Source organism: Phyllobates terribilis, unplaced genomic scaffold, assembly GCF_046119375.1.
Source record: "Phyllobates terribilis strain yellow unplaced genomic scaffold, ASM4611937v1 Scaffold_9__5_contigs__length_417890890, whole genome shotgun sequence".
NCBI lineage: Eukaryota > Metazoa > Chordata > Amphibia > Anura > Dendrobatidae > Phyllobates > Phyllobates terribilis.
Genome location: NW_027362769.1, coordinates 372,340,905 through 372,365,423, shown reverse-complemented (window position 1 = coordinate 372,365,423; position 24,519 = coordinate 372,340,905). Strand labels below are relative to the sequence as shown.

The following is a 24,519-nucleotide window of genomic DNA, read 5'->3' as shown; positions in this document are numbered from 1 at the left end:
TTTTTTTCTTCCTTCTCCTATTAATGTGCCTTTCACAAAGCAAAGACTCAAACAAAACGCTGGCGCGAGGGACGCGGGCAGCGATGCGCGTCATAGGTGAGCACTGCCTTCAGGTCTATAGGCGCGATCCTAATAAGGGTGGAATTGGCAGGTCTCTTCCTGTGGGAGCGCTTACGCTACTTTTTTCCCTTTGCATAAGGTGAAGCTTTCCAGACATGTCCAGTGACCTGATCAGCTAGATTTTGCTTATGTTGTAGATTTCTGTCCCCTCGTTGGACAGGTTGTTTTTTTTTTTGCAGGGTAATGAGGTTTACATGCAGAGCGGACCTGACAGGAGGGAGGGATGCCGCGCTGCTTCCTTACATAACTTTATACTCGGTGCGTGCCTGTCCACTGACTCATAATCTGCTGCAAATGGAAATTTCGCTGCAAGTCAGTCAGCGCCTTTTATAAAAGTTTACCTACAGCCCGGCACATGGGACAAAACTACAACTCCCAGCAGGCTTACAGATTGCAGGATTAAAACATCCTACCTTTAATAAGGCATGCTGGGAGTTGTAGTTTGCAGCATTCCACCCTCTGCGTTTAATTTGCCCTCCTATTAACATGGGCAGCTCTTCGTACGGTCAGCCCCTTGGCCTCCGCTGTGTTTGTGAGCGACGCGGTTGCCTGGTATATTGCCAGATTTACTGGGCGTAGACTCGGTCTTAAGGAGATAAAGTAATCGGCCTGAAGCAGGAGGCAGCGAGCGTCAGCTCAGGATACAAGAGGCAGCCTGGACATCTGATCATATCGTGGTTAACATCCACAATACGGAGGCCTCCGATAAATGGCGTCTGATGCCCACAGTAGTGTAAATTGCGTTTTCTTGCATCCTTGACACTTCGTTCTTGAGATTTGCGCTCGGCAGAGATGATTGGGGAGAGTCTGAGCGGCACAGAAGAGCGATGGCTTTCTGGCCGCACTGGATTTGTGGGTATCTCTGCCCTGCTAGGACTGTGCTTTGTGTCTGGGCTTATACCCTCGCTGCAGTATTCTCTACAATTCATACAATGAACACGGAAACCTCGGCCTTGTACAGACGCTGCTGTTGTACCGGGCCGATCTATTCAACCGTTCATGATTAAATGTCACCTGCAATGGGGGATGTTACTGAAGGGCCTGTAATGGTTCAGTTCAGACTGACATGCATTGTGAACCTTTCCATAGGTATGAGTCTCATACACCAGTATGACAAGGCATAACTTTTTTCCGTCTGTATGGCATAGTCTGCTTCCGTATGATATCCATCATTATTGCATACCCATTCTCCGAAGTCAGATCACCAGGATAACAGGTTCAGGGTGTGCAATATACATAGGATTGAGCTATATAGTATATAGGGACATTCACATGTATTAAAGGGGATCACACTGTGCTTTACTCATCCTCCCCTGGTTCAGCGCGGAGTCTTCGTCGCTGCTCCCAGAGCCTGTTATTGTCTGCAGTGCTGACATCACATCAAATCAACAGCGCTGCAGACAATCTGTGAGCTCAGCGGCTTGTGCCATCAACTCACTGGCTGCAGACAATAACATACAACAGCCGCGGATGGTGAGGAAAGAATTATTATTATATAATGTAATAACACAAATAATATAAATATTTTTTATTCAATTACAAAAGTATTTTTTATATTTTTTTTTATTAATTTATATAATGTAAAAACAAAAACAAATATTTGTTATTACATAATAAAAATTGTGTAAAATACTACCATATAAAAATAATAAATATATTTTTATTTTATATAATTTTATTTTATGTAATTTTGTTAGATTTTTATTATATAAAATAAATATTTAAAATGATAAAAATGTAATATTTTTATTTTATATAATAAACCTTTTATTTTTTTTTAAGCAACTTGCAGATGGTGGTACAGGTGCTTTAAGACCTGGTTGGTACGTTTGGTGGTTTTCATGAATTGCATTTACACCATATAATGACTAATTCTTGTCCCTTCTGTTCCCCGTGCAGTGCCAGAACAAATACTAAGCCAGCCTCAGCCTGTCAATGGGAACAGTGGCATTTCCACCGTAACCAGCATTCAGAATAATAATGCCAAGCAGCCCTCAGCAGTCGGTCCGCAGCAGCAACTGGTGTCACGTTATCCTGCCCGTGAAGTACCACCGCGATTCCGGCACCAGGAACAGAAGCCTCTTGTGAAGCGTGGACCACATATTCCCGGCATCGCAGCCAGTCTGGGCTTAGCCACTAAAGTATTAAAGCAAGAGTCAGTGAGCGGCGCTGTGCTGTGCGAGGAGCACGCGTTGGACGTAAATCAGACAGGTAACGCAGCGTTTATGTCCTAGAAAAGTTTTGGAGTTGGAATTTTGCAGCAGCTGGAAAATGAGATTTACTATGAAACATATGCGGGTTTTAGGGTTCTCCACTACAGGAGGTTTGCCGTGGATGTGGGACCCTAAGTTTGGACGTCCCCTTGTTTATTACATGCTTAGTGCTATGAGCTGGTAAGACCGTCCATGTACTCTGATGTTACGACAAGTAGCGTAGTGAGGCTTAAATGAACGTATTAATAATATATAGGCCCTGCACTTGGCATATAATGCGTGTAGTGCTCGGAAGCTGAAATATATGGCATCTCGGCTCCTGGAAATGCTCTTTACCTGAGTGGATCAGATTGGATGCCGGTGGTTCGGGAAAGTGACTGTTTCTTCCGGTGGATTTGCCATCTATTGTAGTTTTGTGCATTAAGGAAAGTTGTAATGTTGAGGACAGGTTGGTTTGGTATCCCGGAGTATTTATTTCATTTAATATCGTTATCTGTTGCTTTCTTAATTATTTTCCATTCTCCTGGGACCAGATATACTCTGGGTTTGTGTTTGTCATGCTGCAATCGTTGTGGCTGCCGTATACATTGGATTAAAGGGGTTGTTTAATTAACATTTATCACTTATTTACCAGGTAGATGATTAATCTATGATAAATGGGTAATCTGTCTGCTGAGACCCCCATCAAATCCATGAATGGAGGGCCGTAAAGTCCCTTATGAGAATGAAGCAGTGGTAAACGTGTGCAACCAACACTTCTATAGTCAATGAATTGTTATGGTCGCACATGCTTACTGCCATTTCATTCACACCGGCGTTTGAGACCCCCATTGCCATGATCATTGGGGCTCCCAGCAAGCCTACATTTTTTTATTTATTATTTTGTGATATGTTGTTTAAGGGACTCAATCAGCAGGTTTTATGAGAGCAGCGTGTTGTAGGGGCAGAGAGCCTGATTCCAGCAATGTATCACTTACTGGACTGCTTGGTACAGTTTTGATAAAATCCTTGTTTTCTTCTGTAACTGTAGCAGTGCTCAAATGCTGATCCCTGTATGACCCCGCCCACATCATTGATTGGTAGCTTGTCAGGAATCTTCCAATCAGTGCAGTGGGCGGGATTACACAGATCAACCTGACTGGCTTAGTCCTCTAGTGGTGATCTCCTGCTGATAAAACACTGACAACTACAGCACACAGCCTAATAAGTGACACATCCCTGGAATCAGGCTCTTTCTCCCTACTATGCTAGTATCTAAGGCAGGGGTCCTCAAACTTTTTAAACACTGGGCCAGTTCACTATCCCTCAGACCATTGGAGGGACGGAATATAGTTTTTTTAAAAAAACTATGAACAAATTCCTATGCACACTGCACATCTTATTTTGACGTAAAAAAACAATACAGGAACAAATACAATATTTAAAATGAAGAACAAGTAAAGTTAGATAAACCGGTATTTCAGTAGGCAGGTAAATGTCCTCAATAGGCAGGCTATTTCCCCCTTATAATGCCCCATGCAGGATGTCACCCCCCATATAATGCCCCATGCAGGATGTCCCTTTCTCCCACCATATAATGCCCCATGCAAGATATCACTCCCGTCTTTATAATGACCCTTTCAGGATGTCACCCCCCCCCCATATAATGCCCCATGCAGCATGTCACTCTCCCGTTATAATGCCCCATGCAGCATGTCACTCTCCCGTTATAATGCCCCATGCAGCATGTCACTCTCCCGTTATAATGCCCCATGCAGCATGTCACTCTCCCGTTATAATGCCCCATGCAGCATGTCACTCTCCCGTTATAATGCCCCATGCAGCATGTCACTCCCCTCCCGTTATAATGCCCCATGCAGCATGTCACTCCCCTCCCGTTATAATGCCCCATGCAGCATGTCACTCCCCTCCCGTTATAATGCCTCATGCCTCCATACATTAAAAAATAAATAAATAAATAAATGCAATACTCACCTCCCTCCTCCTCACCTGCTGCCGCTGCTCAGGTCTGTATTCCAGCGTCGCTCCGCTCTGCGCTGCCTGTGATGGCTCAGGGGAGGGCGCGGTGTAAAGACGTCACCGCACCCTCTGACCTGACACGTCACAGGGAGCGCGCACCAGGAAGACAGCGGAGGCACGAGGAGAGGTAAGTATCCGGCTGCCGGGGCCCTGAGCGAGCGGGAGGGAGCAGGCGCTGACACCGCTCTCCTCTGCTCACAGCCCGGCGGGCCGGATAAAAATCCTCCGCGGGCCGCATGTGGCCCGCGGGCCGTAGTTTGAGGACCCCTGATCTAAGGTATGAGGTAGTATCTAAGGTGTATGGGCACCTCTAGACCTTAGCGTTTGGGTAAAGTGATGTTCGCGATTCCAGTTGTCATTGTTGGTCAGGTTAGTGGGTGTACGGCGCTCAGTAGCCAGGCTGAATTATTTTTGTGCATGACGCGCCTCCGACTTCCTGGGAAAGTAAATGTCTTTCACCGCTGACGTTTGGTAAGCGACCCGGTAATTGTATCGGGCTCTGCTGTAATGTAATCCGCCGCTTCCTGTCTCTTACTGCATCAGGATTGACCGTTGTGGCATCGGCCGGACACAGAAATAACGTTTTGTTTTCCATTTCTTGCTTTCCCGTAGGCATGCCTCCCATTCGGGATTTGGTCAGCCACTCCCCTAATCAGCTAGGTGAATTTTGTATTTTTTTCAAGCCTGATTTTTCTTTTTTTTTTTTCTTTTAATAATAATGCGCTTCCTGCTTGTGGTTAATTGGCTGCTTGCCGTCCATGTGACCTGTGTGCTAGCGGCGTCCTGCTTCTGCTGCCCGCGGCTTGTAAACTGCTTGCATGGCTCTGAATGCATTTTGCAAAATAGCATTGGTTTGCACAATCCTATATATATTTTTTTTAATATCTTTATATGAAGGAGGTAATGGTCTAAAAAACAAACCATTTTCCTGGGATTATCTGCTTTATGAAATCTGCCACAGAAAATCTGATTTTATGGCTCCAGCGCTGCCAGGATCTCTAGTGATCAGTTGTGATCTGTGGGAAGACCCAGCAGCACAGTGTTCAATTCCAGTACAGCGTCTCTACAGGAGAAAATTTAAGTTTTGGATAAATTAACACTTTTGTTTACAGCCCGTTACCGTGGAGACCGACCACTTCTGCCAGACAATAGAACATGCTCAGTGCTTACAAGGTTTCTTTTGTTGCTTCGGAGCAGTAAAAGCAAGGATGGTCGGTATCCAAGGCAACTAGCTGTAAACAAGTTTCTCAAAAAATGGCTGCAACTTTTAATGAGGAGTAAATGGCAAAAGTGTTTTTGTTTTTACAAGCACTGTCCCAAAATTTCCATATGTGAAGATGGGAATGACCCCTTTAAATACAGAGAGGCTGTATTATTATTATATTTGTATAATCATTTTACATTAAAAATTGGAATGACTTTGTTAAAAGTAAATTGCATGATGCCTCAGAGCTGCATTCACAATTCTGTCATTGGAAAGGCCCTTCTGTGTGTTTTGGTATTTTTCTTTTTTGGACTTCATTAGGCCTTGCGTTTGCATCGCCTGTAATAGGAAGCCCTGAAGAAATGACTACATAACCCATCATCCTTATCGCTTCTTTGCATTATTTGTTTTTTTTTTTTTTTTTTTGCATCGTCCTGACAACCAGACTTGGCCTGGGGTGGGCTAATGATGTTTCCGGGATTGTTTTCTGGGCTCTGGTGTTTTGCACGTTCCTGTGGATGTTCTGAGTGTGGTTGTGCGGCGTCGGGGCCTGTTTGTACAAGCCGGAGTTTACGAGCTGTGCATACATTTCACGTCTCATTATGGCGGCCTTCATCTTGTGGCGAAGCATTTCCTCCCGAGCGGTCTGTTTGGTCGGTCACTTGCTCCGTCTGATCTTGGCAGTCGCTTCCGAAGCTGCAGCTAAAGACACACAAGGTGTTGACAAGCCGAGCTCGATTGTGTTAAAGTTATAGGAAATTGGAAAAAAGGATCCACCGCCCTCCTTTTCTGCGAACGAGGCCCCTCTCATCCACGGCACAGTGAATTTTTTTTGCTATTCATTACGGAATTTAAAGGGCTCATGCAGACGTCCGAGCACGGACTAGTCCTGGGTCTCCCGACCTGAGTGTGACAGGACACCCGCGGCCGGTCCGTGCTCAGACCAATTTTCCCAGACGTGTGTGTGAGCCCTAAGAATTAAGAAAAGCTGCTCTCCAGCACTATTAAAGGATGTTTTTTACTTCCACCAATAGGGGCTATCAGTGCCTACTACAGCACATTTAAAGGGGTTGTCCAAAGCTGATACATTCATGACCTATCCATAAGGGGATAGGTAAGCCATGTCGGATCGGTGGGGCTCACACCGGCATCGATACACAGGGCTAAGTCCAGCGACCATGCCGGTGATCTCTGGTCGTGAGACGACTCTCGCCTGACTGCAGCCACGGTTCTTGCTTTGATTAATTGGCCTGGCATCACAGATGCATCATGTCAGGCTAGCGAATCGCAGGAAGAGCCTCGGATGCTATTTAAGAACGGCCAGAGATTTCTTGCATGGTCGATGGATCTGGTCTGTTAAATCGATTCGCACCAACTCTACCGGTGACCAGCGGCGGTTGGCTATACATAGCGTTCAGAGCCGGAGCAGCACTGCTCCGTAACCTGCGCAGTGGTCGTTCTTGTGTGCTGCTGCTCGACTCCTCTTCACATCAGTTGGAGTGGAGCTGCAGTACCAGAGAACGACCACTACGCAGTGTACGGCGCTGTGCTGTTACGGATCTGTACACAGCTGATTGGTGGCAGTGCGCCATGTCGGACCCCCACAGATTGGACAGTCCTGTACGACCCTTTTTAAATTTAGGAAGCCATGGATAACCCTGCCCTAAGTGAAGTGGCTGATAACTGGGAACAGTAGAGCACAAGGTAGCTACATAGCGTTGGCTCCTATTGTAGAGACTGGCAGGATCCCAGATGCAGCGGAGCGGTGGCTGATCCCGCCTGCACCCCGTCGTCCCTTCCCCTCGGCCCTGCGTCACCGCGGCTGTTTACAATATGGGGTTATTTTTACTCCATGATTTAGTGCCGCTGGAATCTGTGTTTTGTTACATGAATAGCTGGCGGCTGCAGTTTAGGACCTGTTGCTAGGAGCTTTTTGGATGTTTTTTTAGGTACGCATTCAGACTCTCGGGATTGTTCCAGAGAAATGAAGTCTTTCCCCCATCCGCCTCCTCCTTTTTTTGTTCTTTTTTATTTTATTTATTTCAAGAGAACAGATAGGAAGTAAAATCCCTCCCTCCACATCTCTGCATGGTTTTTAGTTTTTTTTTCTCCTTCTCGAATATGGGTTTATCCTGTCCGTTTACCTTGTGCTGTGAAAAAGTACTCATACCCTGTGAACATCTCAACATTTTTCTTTTTCACGTTACACCCAAAACGAAATGTTTTTTGTTATTGGGATTTTATGTGATGACAACACAAAGTATTTGTGAAGTGTAAAGGAAATGATGCAGGGTTTTCTAAATATTGTAAAAATGTCATTGTATGTGCATTTGTTTTCAGCCCCCCCTGAGTCAGTACTTTGTAGGACCACCTTTCGCTGCAGTTACTGCTGCCAGTCTTTTGGGGTCTGTCTCTACCAGTTTTGCACGTCTAGAGGAGACATTTTTGCCCCTTTTTTATTTGCACACTCGCTCAGTGAGATTGGATGGAGACTTCTGTGAACGGCCATTTTCACATCTTGTCACAGATTCTCACTGATTTACGTCTGGACTGTGATGGGGCCGTTCACACGCATGAATGTGCTTTGATTTAAACCCTCCATTGTAGTTCTGGCAGGATGTTTGGGGTTGTTGTACTGCTGGACGGTGAACCTGCCCCTCAGTCTCAAGTCTTTTTCAGCCTCTAGCAGGTTTTCCTCCAGGATTGCCCTCTATATAGCTCCATCCATTAACTCTGAACAGTTTCCCTGTCCCTGCTTAAGAAAAGCCTCCTCACAGCAGAATGCTGCCACCACCATGTATGACGGTGGGGATGGATTTTTCAAGATGATGTGCAGTGTTAGTTTTTTGCAACACATAGCATTTTGCATTTAGTTCTAGTTTGGTCTCCTCTAACCAGAGAACCTTCTTCATTATGCTCGCTGTGTCCTCTACATGGCTTTTTACAAACTGATAGGGACTTATGGCTTTCAAAAATTGCTTCCTCTTCCTTAAAGACCTGATTTGTGGAGTATACAGCTAATAGTTGTCCTGTGGACAGATTCTCCCACCTGAGCTGTGAATCTCTGCAGCTTCTCCAGTGATCATGGGCCTCTTGGCTGTTTCTCTAATTAGTGCTTTCCTTGCTTGGGCTGTCTGTTTAGGTGGGCGGCCATGTCTTGGTCGATTTGCAGTTGTGCCATACTTTTTTCCATTTTTGGATGATATATTGAACAGTGCTCCACAAGATGTTCACAGCTTGAGCTATTTTTTATAACCTAACCCGGCTTGACTTTTCTCCACAACTTTATCCTTGACCTGTCTGGTGTGTTCCTTAGTTTTCATGATGCTATTTGATCCCTAATGTTCTCACACAAAACTCTAACCCTAAGGCTTTCACAGAACAGCTGTAGTTATACTGAGAACAAGTTACACCCTGGTGGACGCAATATACTAATTATGTGACTTCTGGAGACAATTGGTCACTCCAGATTTTATTTAGGGGTATCCGACTACAGGGGGCTGAATACAAATGCGCGTCACAGTTATTAGATTCATATTTTTAAAGTAATTATAAAACCTTGAATCATTTCCTTTACACTTCACACATACTTGCTGCTTTGTGTAAATCATATAAAATACATTTAAGTTATTGGGTGTAGTGTGGAAAAGCTGACGGGGTGTGAATACTTTAATATATTTAATTATATTTTTTTATTTACTTTTTTTGCAGTAGATTTTTCTGCTGCATGTCAACTGGCCTTTTATTTATTTTTTTTTCACCCCAAATCTTAGATTTTTATTATTTTTTTTTTTTTAATTCAATTACCACTACAGAGACTTCCAAAAATTGCGCCCTAGATAATTTACCCCCCTTCTTTTTTTTTTTTTCTATGTATGAAGCAGAACGGCCATCGCATACGCTTTGCCCGTGTAGCATTTCTAGAACGCTTTGCTTTTCTACTTTGTAAATGACGTGTTTGGTTTTTGCAGTGGTCGTGGGTCGTCTTTAATGCATCGCAGACTGGGAATATTGGGTGACATGTATGTAGACGCCGGACCACCGATGACTGTACTGATGTCCATGCTTTTGTGCTTCTGTTTCCCCAGATATCAATCACGGGAGTCTAGGATCTCACTATGAAAGTTCCCACTGGGGATCAGTCTCTTCCAACGGTGATTCTGGCTCAAATTGGGATAAGGTTATTGTAGACGGCACGGACAAAGAAGCGTGGCCATCTATCACAGAAAGCGGCCCGGACGTAGAGCCAGAATGTATGGATATTGATTCCACCACAAACTCTGGAGCGGAGAAAAGCCACATTGCGCCATTCGGAGACGCCGTAGGGGAGATGGATACCATAAGGAATGGCATTGGGCACAGTTCTCAGAGCAAGCTTTTGGTCGGCAGCAACAGCAATAATGCAGGCAATGGAAGTATTAATGGGCCTTGGGGTGTCACTCACGGACCCATGATAAGCACATGCCAAGATGGCGCCGATAGCAAATCAGACAGTAGGCACAACAGGATGAACGCTTGGGGCGCCGTCAGCGGTTCGATGAACGGAGTTGTGAATCCAAGCACTTTGAGCATGAATGGCAACCACGGTGCCTGGCCGGTTTCTGACAGCAATGGGCATACCACCCACAAAGGGTCTAATAATCCCGGCACAAATGTTCCAAGTAGTACTATAGGTCAGGTGTCTAACAATCGGAGTATTAACCCAAAAGTGGGGAGCTCTACCCCAGGCTCCTGGGGCTGTAACATTCAGGAGAACGGCGGCGATTGCGAATTCAATGGTACGCGGAAGGCTTCGTATAGCGGACAACCTCAAAACCTTAACACTGAAATGACTGGACCAAATAACACTACTAACTTTATGACCTCTAGTTTACCAAACTCTGCTGGTTTAATGCAGACCCACGAACTGTCTCAATCTACAGGGCACGGGGCATGGAGCGCGGGCACCATGAATCATTCTCCGCTTCACACCCCTTCAGTTACAAACGGCACTTCCATTCCTCACCTCAGCAACGGCGAGGAAACAAACGGCGCCCCCTACGGTACTACATGGGGCGCCTCCGGCTCCAATTACTCCGGAGACAAAAGTTCAGTCCCTAAAGGGCAAGCTAATGGCGACACTGTGAATGCGACAATAATGCAGCCGGCGGGTATGAACGGCCCAAACTATAAAATCAACGGGAATAACGGAGGATTATGGGAGTCGGGGACTGTAAACTCCCAAAATATGCATTGGGGAAGCGAAAACGTAGAGACTAATGGTGGAAATCACCGAGGATGGGGTAACCCAGCACAAAACACTGGCACTAACATTGCAAACGGAGATTGGAACAAACCTAATAATCAGCATTCCAACGAGGGGGAAAACTCAGAAAACGGCAGGAAAGGATCAATCACCTGGAAATCTGTCGAGGAGGAAAACAAGGGGCAAAATAATCCAACGAGATCTAGGGGCAATGAGATAAGTATTGTATGGGCCAAAAGTTCGGGGACTGGGGAAAGCGAGGGTAGCGTAGACAGCACTGGATGCCAGAGCGAGCAGGTCGACGGGCTTCAGCCTGTAGATAGAAGGAAAGTGGACCAACAAACATTACTCCAAAGTATTGTGAATAGAGGCGACCTGGACCCCCGGGTCTTGTGCAACACTGGCTGGGGACAGACTCCTATTAGACAGAACACTGCCTGGAAGATCGAAGCTGCTTCGCCTCAAGGCGACAGAAAGGCTGACAATGGGACAGAAGCGTGGGGGACCTCTGTGTCAAAGACTTCTAACTCAGGGGGATGGGTGGAGAAACCCAACCCTAATAGCAATGATACCTCATCAGTATCTAGGTGGGGAGATCCAAAGCCTGCTACAGGGTGGGGTGATGCCAAAGGCTCAGCAAGCCAAGGGAATTGGGATCAATTTGCTGCTACTACTGGAACGGTCAAGAGCAATCAATCATGGGGGAACGGTAAAGAGGACAAATCCACTTGGAACGATGCACAAAAGGTCAAACAAGGTTGTGGCGGGCAGACCGATGGTTGGGGAGAGAATTCCAAAAATAACCATTGGGGCGCAAATAAGTCTACGAAGTCTAGTTCTAGCGGTGACAGCGACAAATCTGGCTCCGGTTGGGGTGGGGATACGAGATCCAACTCCTGGGGTAGCATTAGTACCAATAACTGTTCCGGTTGGGTTGAAGGATCTAAAGCAAGTGGGAGCCAAGGATGGGCCGAAATGGTGAAAGGAGGAGGAGATGCTTCCAAATGTGGCCCAACCCAAACTGAGAGCAATCGCCTGCAACCCAACGACGCCTCAGAATGGGGAAAGAAGGCAGAAGGAAGCGGGTCATGGGGCGGGCAACCGGCCAACAATAAACCATCAGGCTGGTTAGGTGGCGGACCATTGCCCACTCTGGCTAAAGAGGAAGAGCCCACTGGTTGGGGAGAGCCTTCTCCAGAGTCCATTCGACGCAAAATGGAAATCGACGATGGGACCGCGGCCTGGGGAGATCCCCGACAGTACAAACACAAGAATGTGAACATGTGGGATAAAAACACATCGAATACAGGCACCACGGGGGCACAGAATCCCACCCCGACGCATCATCCGCCCACACGTGCCATGCCAAACAACGAGAGCAGTAGCGGCTCTGGTAAGTACTGGCATTACGTAAAGGTGTCCCATGTTTGATAGATTCGGTTACCACTGCTGTCACCGAGAATATAGTTTGTGGTAGTCCTGAAAATCACTGAGCAAACGTGTCCTGAAATGTTCTGAACTTGAGCGCAGAGCCACGTTTGTTCAGTCGTCTTCTCTTTCCCCGCGGCGGTGGACGTGCGTTAAAGCTTCTACTTTCTATCTCATTATTTTTTGCTTTATTTTAGGTTGGGGAGGTACTTGGCCCGAGACGACCACTCCAAATGTGGACAATGGTACAGCGGCATGGGGTAAACCCATGGAAACTATCAGCAGCTGGGGGGAACAAAATCCAGAAGGGACGTCATCTAGTTGGAGCAATATTCCCATTGGGCAACAGGTTCCCGGCAAACCCGGTATGTATGCAGCGTCACAGACATAACACCCTAAGCCCACCATTGCTTTGTTGTTCTTCACGTGTCGGTTTTGGCAGATTTTTGACTAATCCACTTGCTAATTTTTTTGCTACTTCTAAATCACAATTTTTTTTAAAATGAATTAATCGTAGGTCCTAAATCTATGCAAGACGGTGGCTGGTGTGGAGATGAAATGTCTGGGGCCGTGGGCCGTGTGAGCGGATGGGATGAAGACGATGTAGAAATAGGAATGTGGAACAGTAATTCCTCGCAGGAAAACAACTGGTCGTCATATCCAAAGAAAATGCCTTCAAAGGTTCGCCCAGAGCTTTAGTTTTGGTCGGAAATTCTGTACTCATTTAGACTTCCCCTCTATCTTATAGGCGTGGGGAGTCATCCCAGATTTTGAGAAAAGTCAGTGTTGTAGCTCACTGCACTATCGGTCTGGCCCCGCGATGGAAACCAGGCCTGGCCCCGCGATGGAAACCAGGCCTGGCCCCGCGATGGAAACCAGGCCTGGCCCCGCGATGGAAACCAGGCCTGGCCCCCATTATAGTTAATGGGGTCCGTGTATGGCCGTTATTGCACATCGTGTGATAAACCGAGAACTGTGGCTCTATCTGTTTTTATACCAAAAAAAAAAAATAATAATTATATTTTCTCCAGGGAAACATGAAAAACGGGAATAAACAGGATGACAGCTGGATGCACCCGTTTGTCAAGCAGTTCAATAATATGGGATTTTCAGTAAGTTTGTAGCTTATACCTCACAGGTTCTACATTTAATACCTTGCAAACGATATATAACTCTTGTACTCATTTTCTTGCAGAGAGAGTCCACAGATGATACTTCACAGAGCAATAAAATGGATATGTCCGGAGGTGAGTGAAGCGGAAGAATTTTAACACTTTTTCTTTGACTGTCGGATACGATCCTTTCTCCCCGGACAGTTGGGGTCAGAGGTGCGACCACGACGCTGGTCCGAACTGTCAATCATCACGTTGCCATTCATGAGCCTCCTTTTAAAATTAGTCAGCCAAACCCGTTAATTAGCAGATTCATAACTGCAAAGGCTGATTTGCACCTTGATCCTCTGGATTTTGGTAGATTATACCTTTTGCTTCAGTTACCTGTTTTCTGTAAAGTAACCTTTGCACATTTGAGTCCTCAGGGTTCTCAGACAAACGAATGGATCTGGATAAATCTGGGCTTCTTGGGGATTACAACCGGGTAATTGGAAAAGGCCCGGGACCTCGGCACCTTTCCAAAGAGTCTTCCATGGATCACAATCCTTACTTTGATAAGGTCGGTGCTTATTAGACAATGACGTTATCCTTCCACATGTTGCATGTCTATAGATGCCCGCAGGCCACTGTTATAAACTATATGAATAAGTAGATGGCGTTGCGGTCCAAGGGTATCTTATGCTTCTAAAAATTTTCATGTAATTGCCAATTCCTGGCCGTCAGCTTCTAGCCATACAATGGAGTACAGAAGCCCCTTCTATACGTGTAGTATAGTCCTGCGTCTCCTTTTGTTTCCTTTAGGTATTTTATCCAATGCAATGCCCTCCTCCCCACTTCTCACTGCATTTTAGATTAATGAGACGTTCATAAAAAATAATAAAAATCCCCCCTACTTATTTTAGTTACTTGCTTTGCAACTTCACTAACGCCATTATTTTCTGCCTCTTTGCCGTCTTTCTGCTTCCTTCTGCTTTTGCATCGGGATCCTGACATCACCTCACTTCTGCATCCTTCTCTCCTGATCCGCACACCAATTCTGTATTGCTCCCCCCACATCAGGATGGCATTGTAGCAGAAGAAACCCAAAATCTGCCGTTTATTGCCAATCAGAACATGAAGCTTCCCTCTCTAAATAGTGCACTACCCGCTCAGTCCCTCGGCTCTTTCCCAGGGCTGACCATGCCAAATGGTGGTCCTGTTAAACAGGTGAGTCCGCCAGGGTACCAGATACGTCCTAGCACCAAACCTTCACAAAATAGAATTATATTTAACGTTTTGACGGTCCTCTATTATCCGGAACGGAAAAGCACTGCATAGACTTCAGATTTATTGTGCCGGTCTAATCTCTCATTTACTTGCAGAATTTCTCAATGGTTTTCACTTTGTTTTTTGTTTTTTTAACTTGATCATATATTTTATGCTGTTATTTGCATTGTTTTTATTTTCCTCTTTTGTCTCGCTTTTTTACAGAATGGCAATCCCAATATGTTTGGTGTTGGCAATGCGGCACAAGCTCGGGGCCCGCAACCACCTCAACCAATGAACGCCTCTCAGCCTAATCTCCGTGCGCAAGTGCCTCCTAATATTATGCCCCCTCAGGTACGTCCGAGAGCAGCAGGACCTCTATGGCTGTTTGTTTTTTATCTTTTTATGGTTCTTTTGTATTTTCTATTGCATATATGATGTATTTTTTTCTTGTAACAGGTTCCTCCTTCCTTACTGAAGTATCCACCTAATAATTCGGGCCTGAATCCGCTGTTTGGTCCCCAACAAGTAGCCATGTTGAACCAACTTTCACAACTTACTCAACTTTCTCAGCTTTCTCAGATCTCCCAGCTACAAGTAAGTGACGTAGGAAAACTGAAACACTTCACACTTTATTTGAGTAAATGTCTTAAATTTGATCTCTCCTCCATTTTTTGTCCCATCTTTAATGGTGAAGTGGCCATGGGTGTGCATTTTGGCTTGAATAAAGCATAATCTAAGACCATAGGTGACAGTCGTCCATTTTCAGGCTCTTTTTTTTTTTTTTTTTTTTTTTTTTTTTGTGTAGATGATTCATTCATTGAGCCACTAATCCCAATAATTATTGCCAATCCTTAAATCTCATTTTGTTTTTATCTTTTTAACAGCGTTTATTGGCTCAGCAACAGAAAGTGCAGAACCAGAGGGGAGGAATGCCCCCAGTAGGACGCCCCCCGCAGGAACAGGTCTGTATCTTTTTTTTTTTTTTTTGCAATAAATATGGATCCCCCCCCCCCCCCCCCCCCCCATCTAAAACGCATAGTGTAAAGCGCTCGCCTGCAGTTAGACTGGATGGCATGTGATACTACATTAGTATTCACTTTGCACTTGATGAATGTGGGAATTTATTGACGTCTTCTCATTTTTTAGGCTCGCTCCCTGGGAATGCAGCAGCAGCCGCCGCCATCCCGCCAGCTCGATCCCAACCTCCTGATGAAGCAAGCTATGCCTCCATCACAGGAGCGAATGCTTCACCAGCCCCCCAAGTCCTACCTAGACAACGTTCTCCCCCACCCGTCCCTAGAACTTCCAAAAGTTCCTTCCCCCATCGGTGCTTTCAATGGCTTCTCATTAGGTGAGTTATTGCTTCTTCTCTGCCGCCCTCCTTAGGTGGTTTACCCCTTTTATTTGTGATTTGTTGTACTTGCCGTATTGTCTCCAGGCTTGAACTCGAATGTAAATATGGAATTTGGTGGAGTTAAGGAACCGCAGTCCCGGCTGAGAAAGTGGACTACAGTGGACAGCATGTCTCCTAATAACTCACTGGACCAGAACTCTGGTAAACATGGTAATGAATAGTATGAATCATTCTTTGTCATATTCTGCTCAATTTTGGATACTAAAGATATCTTCGTTTCCTTACAGGTGCTATTTCAAGTGGTTTTAGGCTTGACGATTCTCCATTTAGTTCTTATGACTTCATGAACAGCAGTAACTCTCCATCCAGCCCTCCAGGATCTATAGGGGACGGCTGGCCCAGTGCCAAATCGCCAAATGGCTCCAGCAGTGTCAATTGGCCGCCAGGTGAGTAATCGTGTCCCGAATAAATTATTAGCCATAATTAGGATAAGATATTTGTCTTTGACTTTGGGGCTATTTGATTTACTATGTAATGTGTTGATAAACGGGTAAATAAGATTCCTGGTGTTTTCATTTCAGAATTTCGTCCTGGTGAGCCATGGAAGGGATATCCAAACATTGACCCCGAAACTGATCCCTACGTCACTCCTGGCAGTGTCATCAATAACCTGTCGATTAGTACTGTGCGGGGTGTTGACCACCTCAGGGACAGAAACAGTGGTAGGTGCCCCCTCCGGCTTTCTCATGTAGTGTCTTGTCACTAAACCTTGGCTGATTTGAGTATCGTTCTGGACTTTTATAGGGTCATCCTCATCTTTGAACACCACGCTGCCTTCAAATAGTGCCTGGTCATCCATTCGTGCCTCCAACTACAATGTCTCCCACAGCAGTACCGCACAAAGCACTTCAGGTACAAGTATGGAGAAATCGGACATCTGAGCGAACTCTTCTAAAAGTCAAGGAATTGCTGAACAAACTCGACCTTTCTCTTTCTTGCTCACAGTTAGAAATAGTGATCCCAAACCAACTTGGTCCCCTGGTCCCGTCGGTAACACCTCGCTGGCCCATGAGCTGTGGAAAGTTCCTCTGCCATCAAAAAGCATCAGTGCTCCGTCCAGGCCTCCCCCGGGGCTCACTGGTCAGAAGCCGCCATTATCTGCCTGGGATAACGGCTCCCTGCGCCTGGGTACTGGCTGGGGATCTTCTGAGTCCAGATACACGCCAGGTAAATCAACTTCCCTATGGTATGATGACTTTAGAGTTAAGGGAGGATCTGTCTGCAGGATATGTGACCAACTAAATGTATGAATATAAAGCCCCTTTAATGCTGATTACATTCATACCTAGCTAGCAGAATTTGGTCAGGGCATTTCTGAGAAATTTTATTCTCAAGTTCATTGGGGCAGGCACTTCACTTATCAGCACTGCTGTACTTCACCTCCAGTCGTTGATTGAGCGGCCGCTCTTCCCCCCGGCCGGCATTATTGCGTTAAGGGCTTATAGGGGGATGTCCAGGCATCTATACATGGGATAGGTCATCAATATCACATTGGTGGGAGTCCAGTATCGGCATTGATCAGATTTTATTTGCTCTTGTAAACACTTTGAATGGAAGGTGGGGTGAACTGATGTCAGTGCTGGACCCTCCACCAATCTGATATTGATGGATTATCCTATAGGATAGGCCATCAGTACTTGTTTTGATATCCCATTTATGCATTTCCATGTTCCACGAACCCTATAATTTTTTTTTCTCCTGTTTTCTGAAGATTGAGTTAATTTTATTTTTTTTTTTTAAAGAACATGTATAAAATTATATCAGATTTCTTTTGTGTTTTTTGTTACCAGTTATATACATATAATTTTATTTTAATACTAAGGGACTTTGTTTCTTTATTTGGAATCTTATTTTTCTTGCAGAACCTTTTTTTAACTTTCATTCATTGCTGGGTGAGTTGAATTCACGATCTTCAATTCACTGATATAAAACACTTCAGGAATCCTTTTAGGACCTGCCACTGGGTGATGAGTTATTACTGGGCCACTGGGTGCTATAGCCAACACATCAGCACCCTTAGGTCTCGTTGCATGGGTGGCTTATGGGTTCAGAGAGTAAGCCAGTGTATAGACCAGGACAAGCAAATGTCTCCAGTCGGCACCGAACCACCCGGCCCTTGGTGTGGGATAATGATTGGACTCAAAAACAGTTGTGCCATTTTTATTTTTTTAATCTTTTATTTCTGTGGTTTTTTTTAGGTTCCGCTTGGAGTGATAATAGCTCAGGGAGAATAACGAATTGGCTAGTTCTGAAAAACCTAACACCTCAAGTGAGTAATGACGTCTCCTCCTGCTTTATCTGCATTTATTAGTAGTGGATTTAGGGCTCATTCAGGCGTCCTTTTTTCTCGTACGAGTTCTCTGCGTTTTCCACCTATGTAGTCTATGGGGACATTCACGTGTATTTATGCGGAGCGCACCGAATCACGGAGACCTGTTTTATTTTGATTAAATTCGACAATGCAAGTCTATGGGTCATGGCGCTCAGATGCCTTGTGTGTACTGTCCGATTTTCATTGAATGTTTGTTAGGAGAAGCTTGAGAAACCATTTTTTTATTACTTTTTTTTGCATACAAGAAAGATTGACTCTTGAAGCTCTTTCAGACTTCTGTGATCATCCGTCTGGTCTCGGCTCACAGTGCAGCAGACTGGCCACTTGTCTCCCAACCCGAGCGTGACTGCTTCATATATTGCTATGAGACTGTCACGCTCGGATCGAGAGGCGCGATGTCAGTCAGCGTTGCGATCCGTGATCAGACCGATTATTACAGACGTCTGAATGAGCCCTTACTGTAAAAGCTGACGAAACTCTGATGAAACTCAAACTTTGGTGATTTTCCTTCATGCAGACGTAAGGTGTCTTTTTTTTCTCCTTTTTTTTCACGTGCCTGAAAAGCTTTGTCCAATAAAGTTTCTTTAATGTCTCCTATGAGTCTGTGAAAAATGGATAACACCTAAACGGTTTCAAAGTTGTGTTTTTTCCTTCCCATGGATCCATAGTCTTGCATTGCCAGTTTACATCCGACAATCTGATCAATATCGGTCATGTCTCTGTGATTTTGCACGGTCTGAGCAAAAATATTGGACATCTGAACAGACTCAGTCTATCAAACACAAATGGCACTCATACTAGAAAAACTGCGGTGTGAACGAGGCCTTATCCTGACTGCTTCCTGCTTTCGGCAGATTGACGGCTCCACCCTGCGCACCCTGTGCATGCAGCACGGGCCTCTGATTACATTCCACCTGAACCTGCCCCATGGCACCGCGCTGGTCCGTTACAGCTCCAAGGAAGAGGTAGTGAAGGCACAAAAGTCTCTGCACATGTAAGTAGTGGCCGAGATCATGGGTTATTATATGATGAGAAGAGGAGATTTGTGCACGGATTTATTAATCTCCTTTTTCTTCCCTTTCACGTCTTACAGGTGTGTTTTAGGGAACACTACTATCCTTGCCGAGTTTGCTAGTGAAGAGGAGATAAGTCGATTCTTTGCACAAGGCCAGTCAATGACCCCTTCCCCGGGCTGGCAGTCCCTGGGCTCCGGCCATTCCCGGCTGGGATCTCTGGATAGCCCCCACAGCATCTCGAGCCGTGGAGATATCAATCACTGGAACAGCCCGGGTGCCTCCAGCTCTGGAGATCTCCACGGCACTTCTCTATGGGGCACCCCAAACTATTCCACAAGCTTATGGGGTAACGCAAGCAGCGAAAGCAGGGGTCTGAGCAGTCCGTCGCCCGTCAGCGCTTTCCTACCCGTCGATCACTTAAACGGAGAGCCCATGTAGCCGCCTACGTCGTCACCCATGACCTCAGATGATTGTTACTGATCGGCCCCTGGCGGGACTCTCTACGTGTGAACCCTCTGCACTGCGGATCGCCCTTCTGCACACTTCCCACTTTTTATTTTAGCCCACAAACATATCAGTGCGAAATACTTGAATCATGCAGGCCAATATTATAATGTGAAATAGAGAGAAAAAAAATAATCTATATTTACACTTCCACATTAGCGCTATCGATACCAGAGCCGCGTCTAATGAGCTGTTTTGTCGCTTTCCATTTCCACTTTTTTTTTTTCCCCTGTAGGTTTTTATTTCATGTCCGGCCCCGGTTTGTACGTCCGAGCTCGGGACCTTGTTGCACTGAACGGTGCGTGACATTTTTGTTCTTTTTTGTTTTGTAAAACTTTCAGAAACGGCTCAAGTGTAACTGTTTACTCTAGCGTGTACTTTACGACGACACCTACGTGATATAATGCTCGTTATTTCTAAGATGCCTTGATTATATACCTACCTAATTGTGGTATTACGTTCTAACCGCCCTCCGGCTTCCCGAGCGGCGTCCAGCAAGGGGGGTCCCCATTGCCGAGCAATGCGCCAAAACTGGCGCCTCCAAGGGGGGGGCCGAAGGGGATTAAAATAACTGACGGTTATCATTTAGTAGTTTTTAAGAAAAAAAAAATAAAAGGAAAAAAAGAAATAAATTGAAAAGTATTGCACCAGGTTTTCATGACCTAAATAAATTTAGCTCTACGATTTTAATAAAAAAAAAATATATATATATAACATTAAAAAAATGTAAAAAAAAAACTAAATAAAAATAAAATGCAAAAAAAAAAAATAAAAAAATAAAATAGTGGCCACAGCTGTGACATATACCCTACGGGTGCCAGTAGGGGGCAGCACTTTCAAAGGCTTTGCATTTTGTTTTAGAGGTGCCTTACCGGGAACCTCTTGTTTACATTTTTTTTTTTTTTTGGTCATTATTTTTTCTTTTTTTTGGAGGGACGAGGGTGTTTTTTTTTTTTTTTTTTTTTTTTTTTTGTAATGTTTACTCTTCCATCAGATTAAAGAAAAAAAAAATATACAAAAATATGCTGAAGACGGTTTTATCTCTGGGAGTCCAATTGTGTTTTGTGTGATTTATTTTTTTGATTACTTTTTATTTTATTTTTTTTTTTTAATTCTTAAATAATCCAAAATGGGGGTGAAAAAAAAAAAAAAAAAAAAAAACATTGCGGCTCTCAGGAATAAGATGGGCAAAAGAGTTAATTTCCCCCCCCCCCCAATATAACGGAAGAAAATCACTAGAAGAATGCAATTTTTGTGTGTGTTTTTTTAAGCACTAACCGTGCTAATTTCTCAAAGACTTTTCCTCTCTGCCAAAAAAAAAAATCAATCCCTTCACCCCAGCTCTTTCCAGCTTTTAAAAGCCAAGATAGGTTTTATTTTTTTTATTTTTTTGCTTTGATGCGGTGTCTTTTTTTTTAGTGAGTAGTCTGGAGATTTAGCTGATAACGATCAATTTTTATTTTATTTTTTTTAATTAAGTGGCTCAGTGTCTTCGCTCGTGACAGTGTTTTATTAATGTTTTGCTATGTGTTTTTATTTTTTAAGCAGATTATTTAGTAACTATGCACATTTATGCACATTGTAACCAAGTACTGGGCTGATTTTTAATTTTCTCGTGTGTTGTACAAACTGAAAAAAATTGGAAGAAATGTGTTTTTTTTTTTTTTTTTGTTTTGTTTTAGACGTAAATGATTGCGAATACTTAAAATTGCAAAAAGGAACAAGTTACATAATATGTTGTTGCCATAAATGGTGTTCTGCTTGTTTGGTCAAAGACTTATAGAAAAAAAAATAAGAAACTGAACAAGGGTAAAAAAAAAAAAAATATATATATATAATACTGAAGTGTAAATTCTGACCTTTGACCCTTCACCGCACATTATAGTGGGGGACAGGGGTTACCAGCAGTTACTCTCGCCTCTTCTCCCTAGTTTTTATTTTATTTTTACTTGCCCTCCTCTGTGTCCCCCTGTCCCATGGGGCCCGGGAGAGCGACATTACTGGATTGCTGGGTCCAAAGCAAACGACAAGCTGCGCTTCTCATATTAGTGATGGAAGTCAGATCTTCTGCAACCCCCCCTAGTGGCAGGACGGTCACTGTCCTGACCATCGCCAAATACCTTATGCACCCAAGTGTTACTGTAGGAGGAGAGGCAGCAGCTCCTTAGGATGATGATGATCACTGTGATTTTGGTTCGCTACGAACCTTTTTAAAAGGGGCTGCAAGGAGGTTAGAAAGGCAGCAGCACTCTCTTGTTCCATAGGTCTTGGCTGGTATATATGGAGCTGAACTGCAGTACCGCATCCAGTCTCTGACCAAGAGGCGGCACTGTCTCAGGAAGTAGTTATGACTTTCTAATCTCTTACATCCCCTTTAATGCACATCAGTCCAGAAAATAGCGGCCTCCTGTGCGTAAAATATATTACATTCACACACATTCATACAAAAGCACACATTAGTACATATATGTGCACACACACACATTCGCATGTATATCTGAGCACGCGCACACATGTTCGTACGTATACGCCCGTGCACACACGTTCGTACATAACACACACATTCCTACATATACTAGCACTCACATTTGTATATATACGTGCGAACACACACGTTCGTACATGTATGTGAGCGCGCACACACGTTTTTACATACACACACATTTCTACATACATGCGTGCACACACGTTCGTACATACACACACATTTCTACATACATGCGTGCACACACGTTCGTACATACACACACATTTCTACATACATGCGCGCACACACATTTCTACATACATGCGTGCACACACGTTCGTACATACACACACATTCCTACATATATATGCGCGCGCACACGTTCGTACATACGCACACATTTCTACATACATGCGTGCACACACGTTCGTACATACACACACATTCCTACATACATGCGCGCGCACACACGTTCGTACATACGCACACATTTCTACATACATGCGTGCACACACGTTCGTACATACACACACATTCCTACATATATATGCGCGCGCACACGTTCGTACATATGCACACATTTCTACATACATACATGCGTGCACACACGTTCGTACATACACACACACATTCCTACATATATATGCGCGCGCACACGTTCGTACATACGCACACATTTCTACATACATACATGCGTGCACACACGTTCGTACATACGCACACACATTTCTACATACATGCGCGCACACACATTTCTACATACATGCGTGCACACACGTTTGTACATACACACACATTCCTACATATATATGCGCGCGCACACGTTCGTACATACGCACACATTTCTACATACATGCGTGCACACACGTTCGTACATACACACACATTCCTACATACATGCGCGCACACACGTTCGTACATACACACACATTCCTACATACATACATGCGTGCACACACGTTCGTACATACACACACATTCCTACATACATGCGCGCACACACGTTCGTACATACACACATTTCTACATACATGCGTGCACACACGTTCGTACATACACACACATTCCTACATATATATGCGCGCGCACACGTTCGTACATACGCACACATTTCTACATACATGCGCGCACACACCTATTCGTACATATGCGCACACATTCCTACTTGTGCACAGTCGTACGTATGCAAACATACATTTGTATACCCACACCACGTGTAATATATATTACACCTCATCCCAGGCATCTACCAGGAATACAAACCACTAGTCTGAGCTCCAATAACAGCGTGTATTTATAAGATTAGGGCTTCCATGACCTGAAAATCTCGGCGTCACATTTTTCATCTCGTGATTGCGCTGCGACCATCCTCAACAGTCGTAGAGAATCCAAACCTGATGGGTTTTTGGTTGTAAGTCTTAAGTCACACGCAACTCTGCCATCCTAGACTGCAGGTTGTCGTGTGTTACTGCATCCGGTCTGCAGTTTATTTTAGTTTTTTATTTTTATTTAAATTTTTTTTGCAGCTTTAAAATAGTTTTCTTGTCTGTGACTTAATTTGCCTCGTAGCCCCGGCCCTAATACTTATCCAGCTACTGTGGGCACTAAAGAGAATATTTTGGGACAACCAAAGCCAGTTTTTATATAATTTTCTTTTTTTTTTTTTTTTTTTAAATAAAAGAAAACAAATCTAACACACGGTGCATTAATATTCCGACCAATTCCAGGTTTCTAGCCACAGGACTGGCGCAGCTTAACTTCCAAACTATTTGCAAAAAAAAAAAAAAAAAAATTAAAAAGGAAGAAAAAAAAAAACCCATAAAACCTGCGGCCCCGTTCCACTCTGCACACATTGCCATTTGCTCATTGCCTTGACTCTGATTGTTTTGTGTCAGACGATACAAATCAAACTTGTGGCTTTTTAACTGTTTACAACTAGAAATGATTGTACATTTTACAATTTTTTTTTTTTTTTTTTTTTCGATTGATGAAGTTTGAGATTAGTGAACCATGTACTTTTCGCTGCTTAGCCTTTGATAGATTGTCGTTTTTTTTTTTTTGTTTGTTTTTTTAATTTTCAGTCCGATTTAATAGAATCCATTACATATATGGGTCGGACTTTGTATTATTTTTTTTTTTTGTGGTGTGAAACGTGTTGAATAATCAGAGGAGAAGTGTAATATTCGTGATGTACGAG

At 44.2% G+C, this 24,519-nt stretch overlaps 1 protein-coding gene across 11 annotated transcripts in view; it reads left to right on the top strand.

The window, feature by feature from the left end:
- TNRC6A (trinucleotide repeat containing adaptor 6A) overlaps positions 1–24,139 on the top strand; it is a 78,624-nt gene extending 54,485 nt beyond the window's left edge. For 7 of the 11 annotated variants that reach the window (XM_073648317.1, XM_073648314.1, XM_073648316.1 and 4 more), the window contains 21 exons: positions 2,020–2,331; positions 4,965–5,012; positions 9,645–12,194; positions 12,427–12,594; positions 12,747–12,910; positions 13,261–13,341; positions 13,425–13,476; positions 13,767–13,900; positions 14,401–14,547; positions 14,812–14,940; positions 15,046–15,183; positions 15,474–15,551; positions 15,736–15,940; positions 16,028–16,153; positions 16,231–16,389; positions 16,525–16,665; positions 16,748–16,855; positions 16,949–17,170; positions 18,202–18,272; positions 19,190–19,329; positions 19,429–24,139. In XM_073648317.1, coding sequence (XP_073504418.1) covers positions 2,020–2,331; positions 4,965–5,012; positions 9,645–12,194; positions 12,427–12,594; positions 12,747–12,910; positions 13,261–13,341; positions 13,425–13,476; positions 13,767–13,900; positions 14,401–14,547; positions 14,812–14,940; positions 15,046–15,183; positions 15,474–15,551; positions 15,736–15,940; positions 16,028–16,153; positions 16,231–16,389; positions 16,525–16,665; positions 16,748–16,855; positions 16,949–17,170; positions 18,202–18,272; positions 19,190–19,329; positions 19,429–19,789 — 5,534 coding nt within the window. In that variant the 3' untranslated portion in view covers positions 19,790–24,139. Of the gene's footprint in view, positions 1–68; positions 97–2,019; positions 2,332–4,964; positions 5,013–9,644; positions 12,195–12,426; positions 12,595–12,746; positions 12,911–13,260; positions 13,342–13,424; positions 13,477–13,766; positions 13,901–14,400; positions 14,548–14,811; positions 14,941–15,045; positions 15,184–15,473; positions 15,552–15,735; positions 15,941–16,027; positions 16,154–16,230; positions 16,390–16,524; positions 16,666–16,747; positions 16,856–16,948; positions 17,171–18,201; positions 18,273–19,189; positions 19,330–19,428 lie in introns of those variants that run through there. The other 4 variants (XM_073648318.1, XM_073648310.1, XM_073648311.1 and 1 more) reach the window with 4 other exon arrangements.
- Positions 24,140–24,519: the final 380 nt, after the last annotated feature.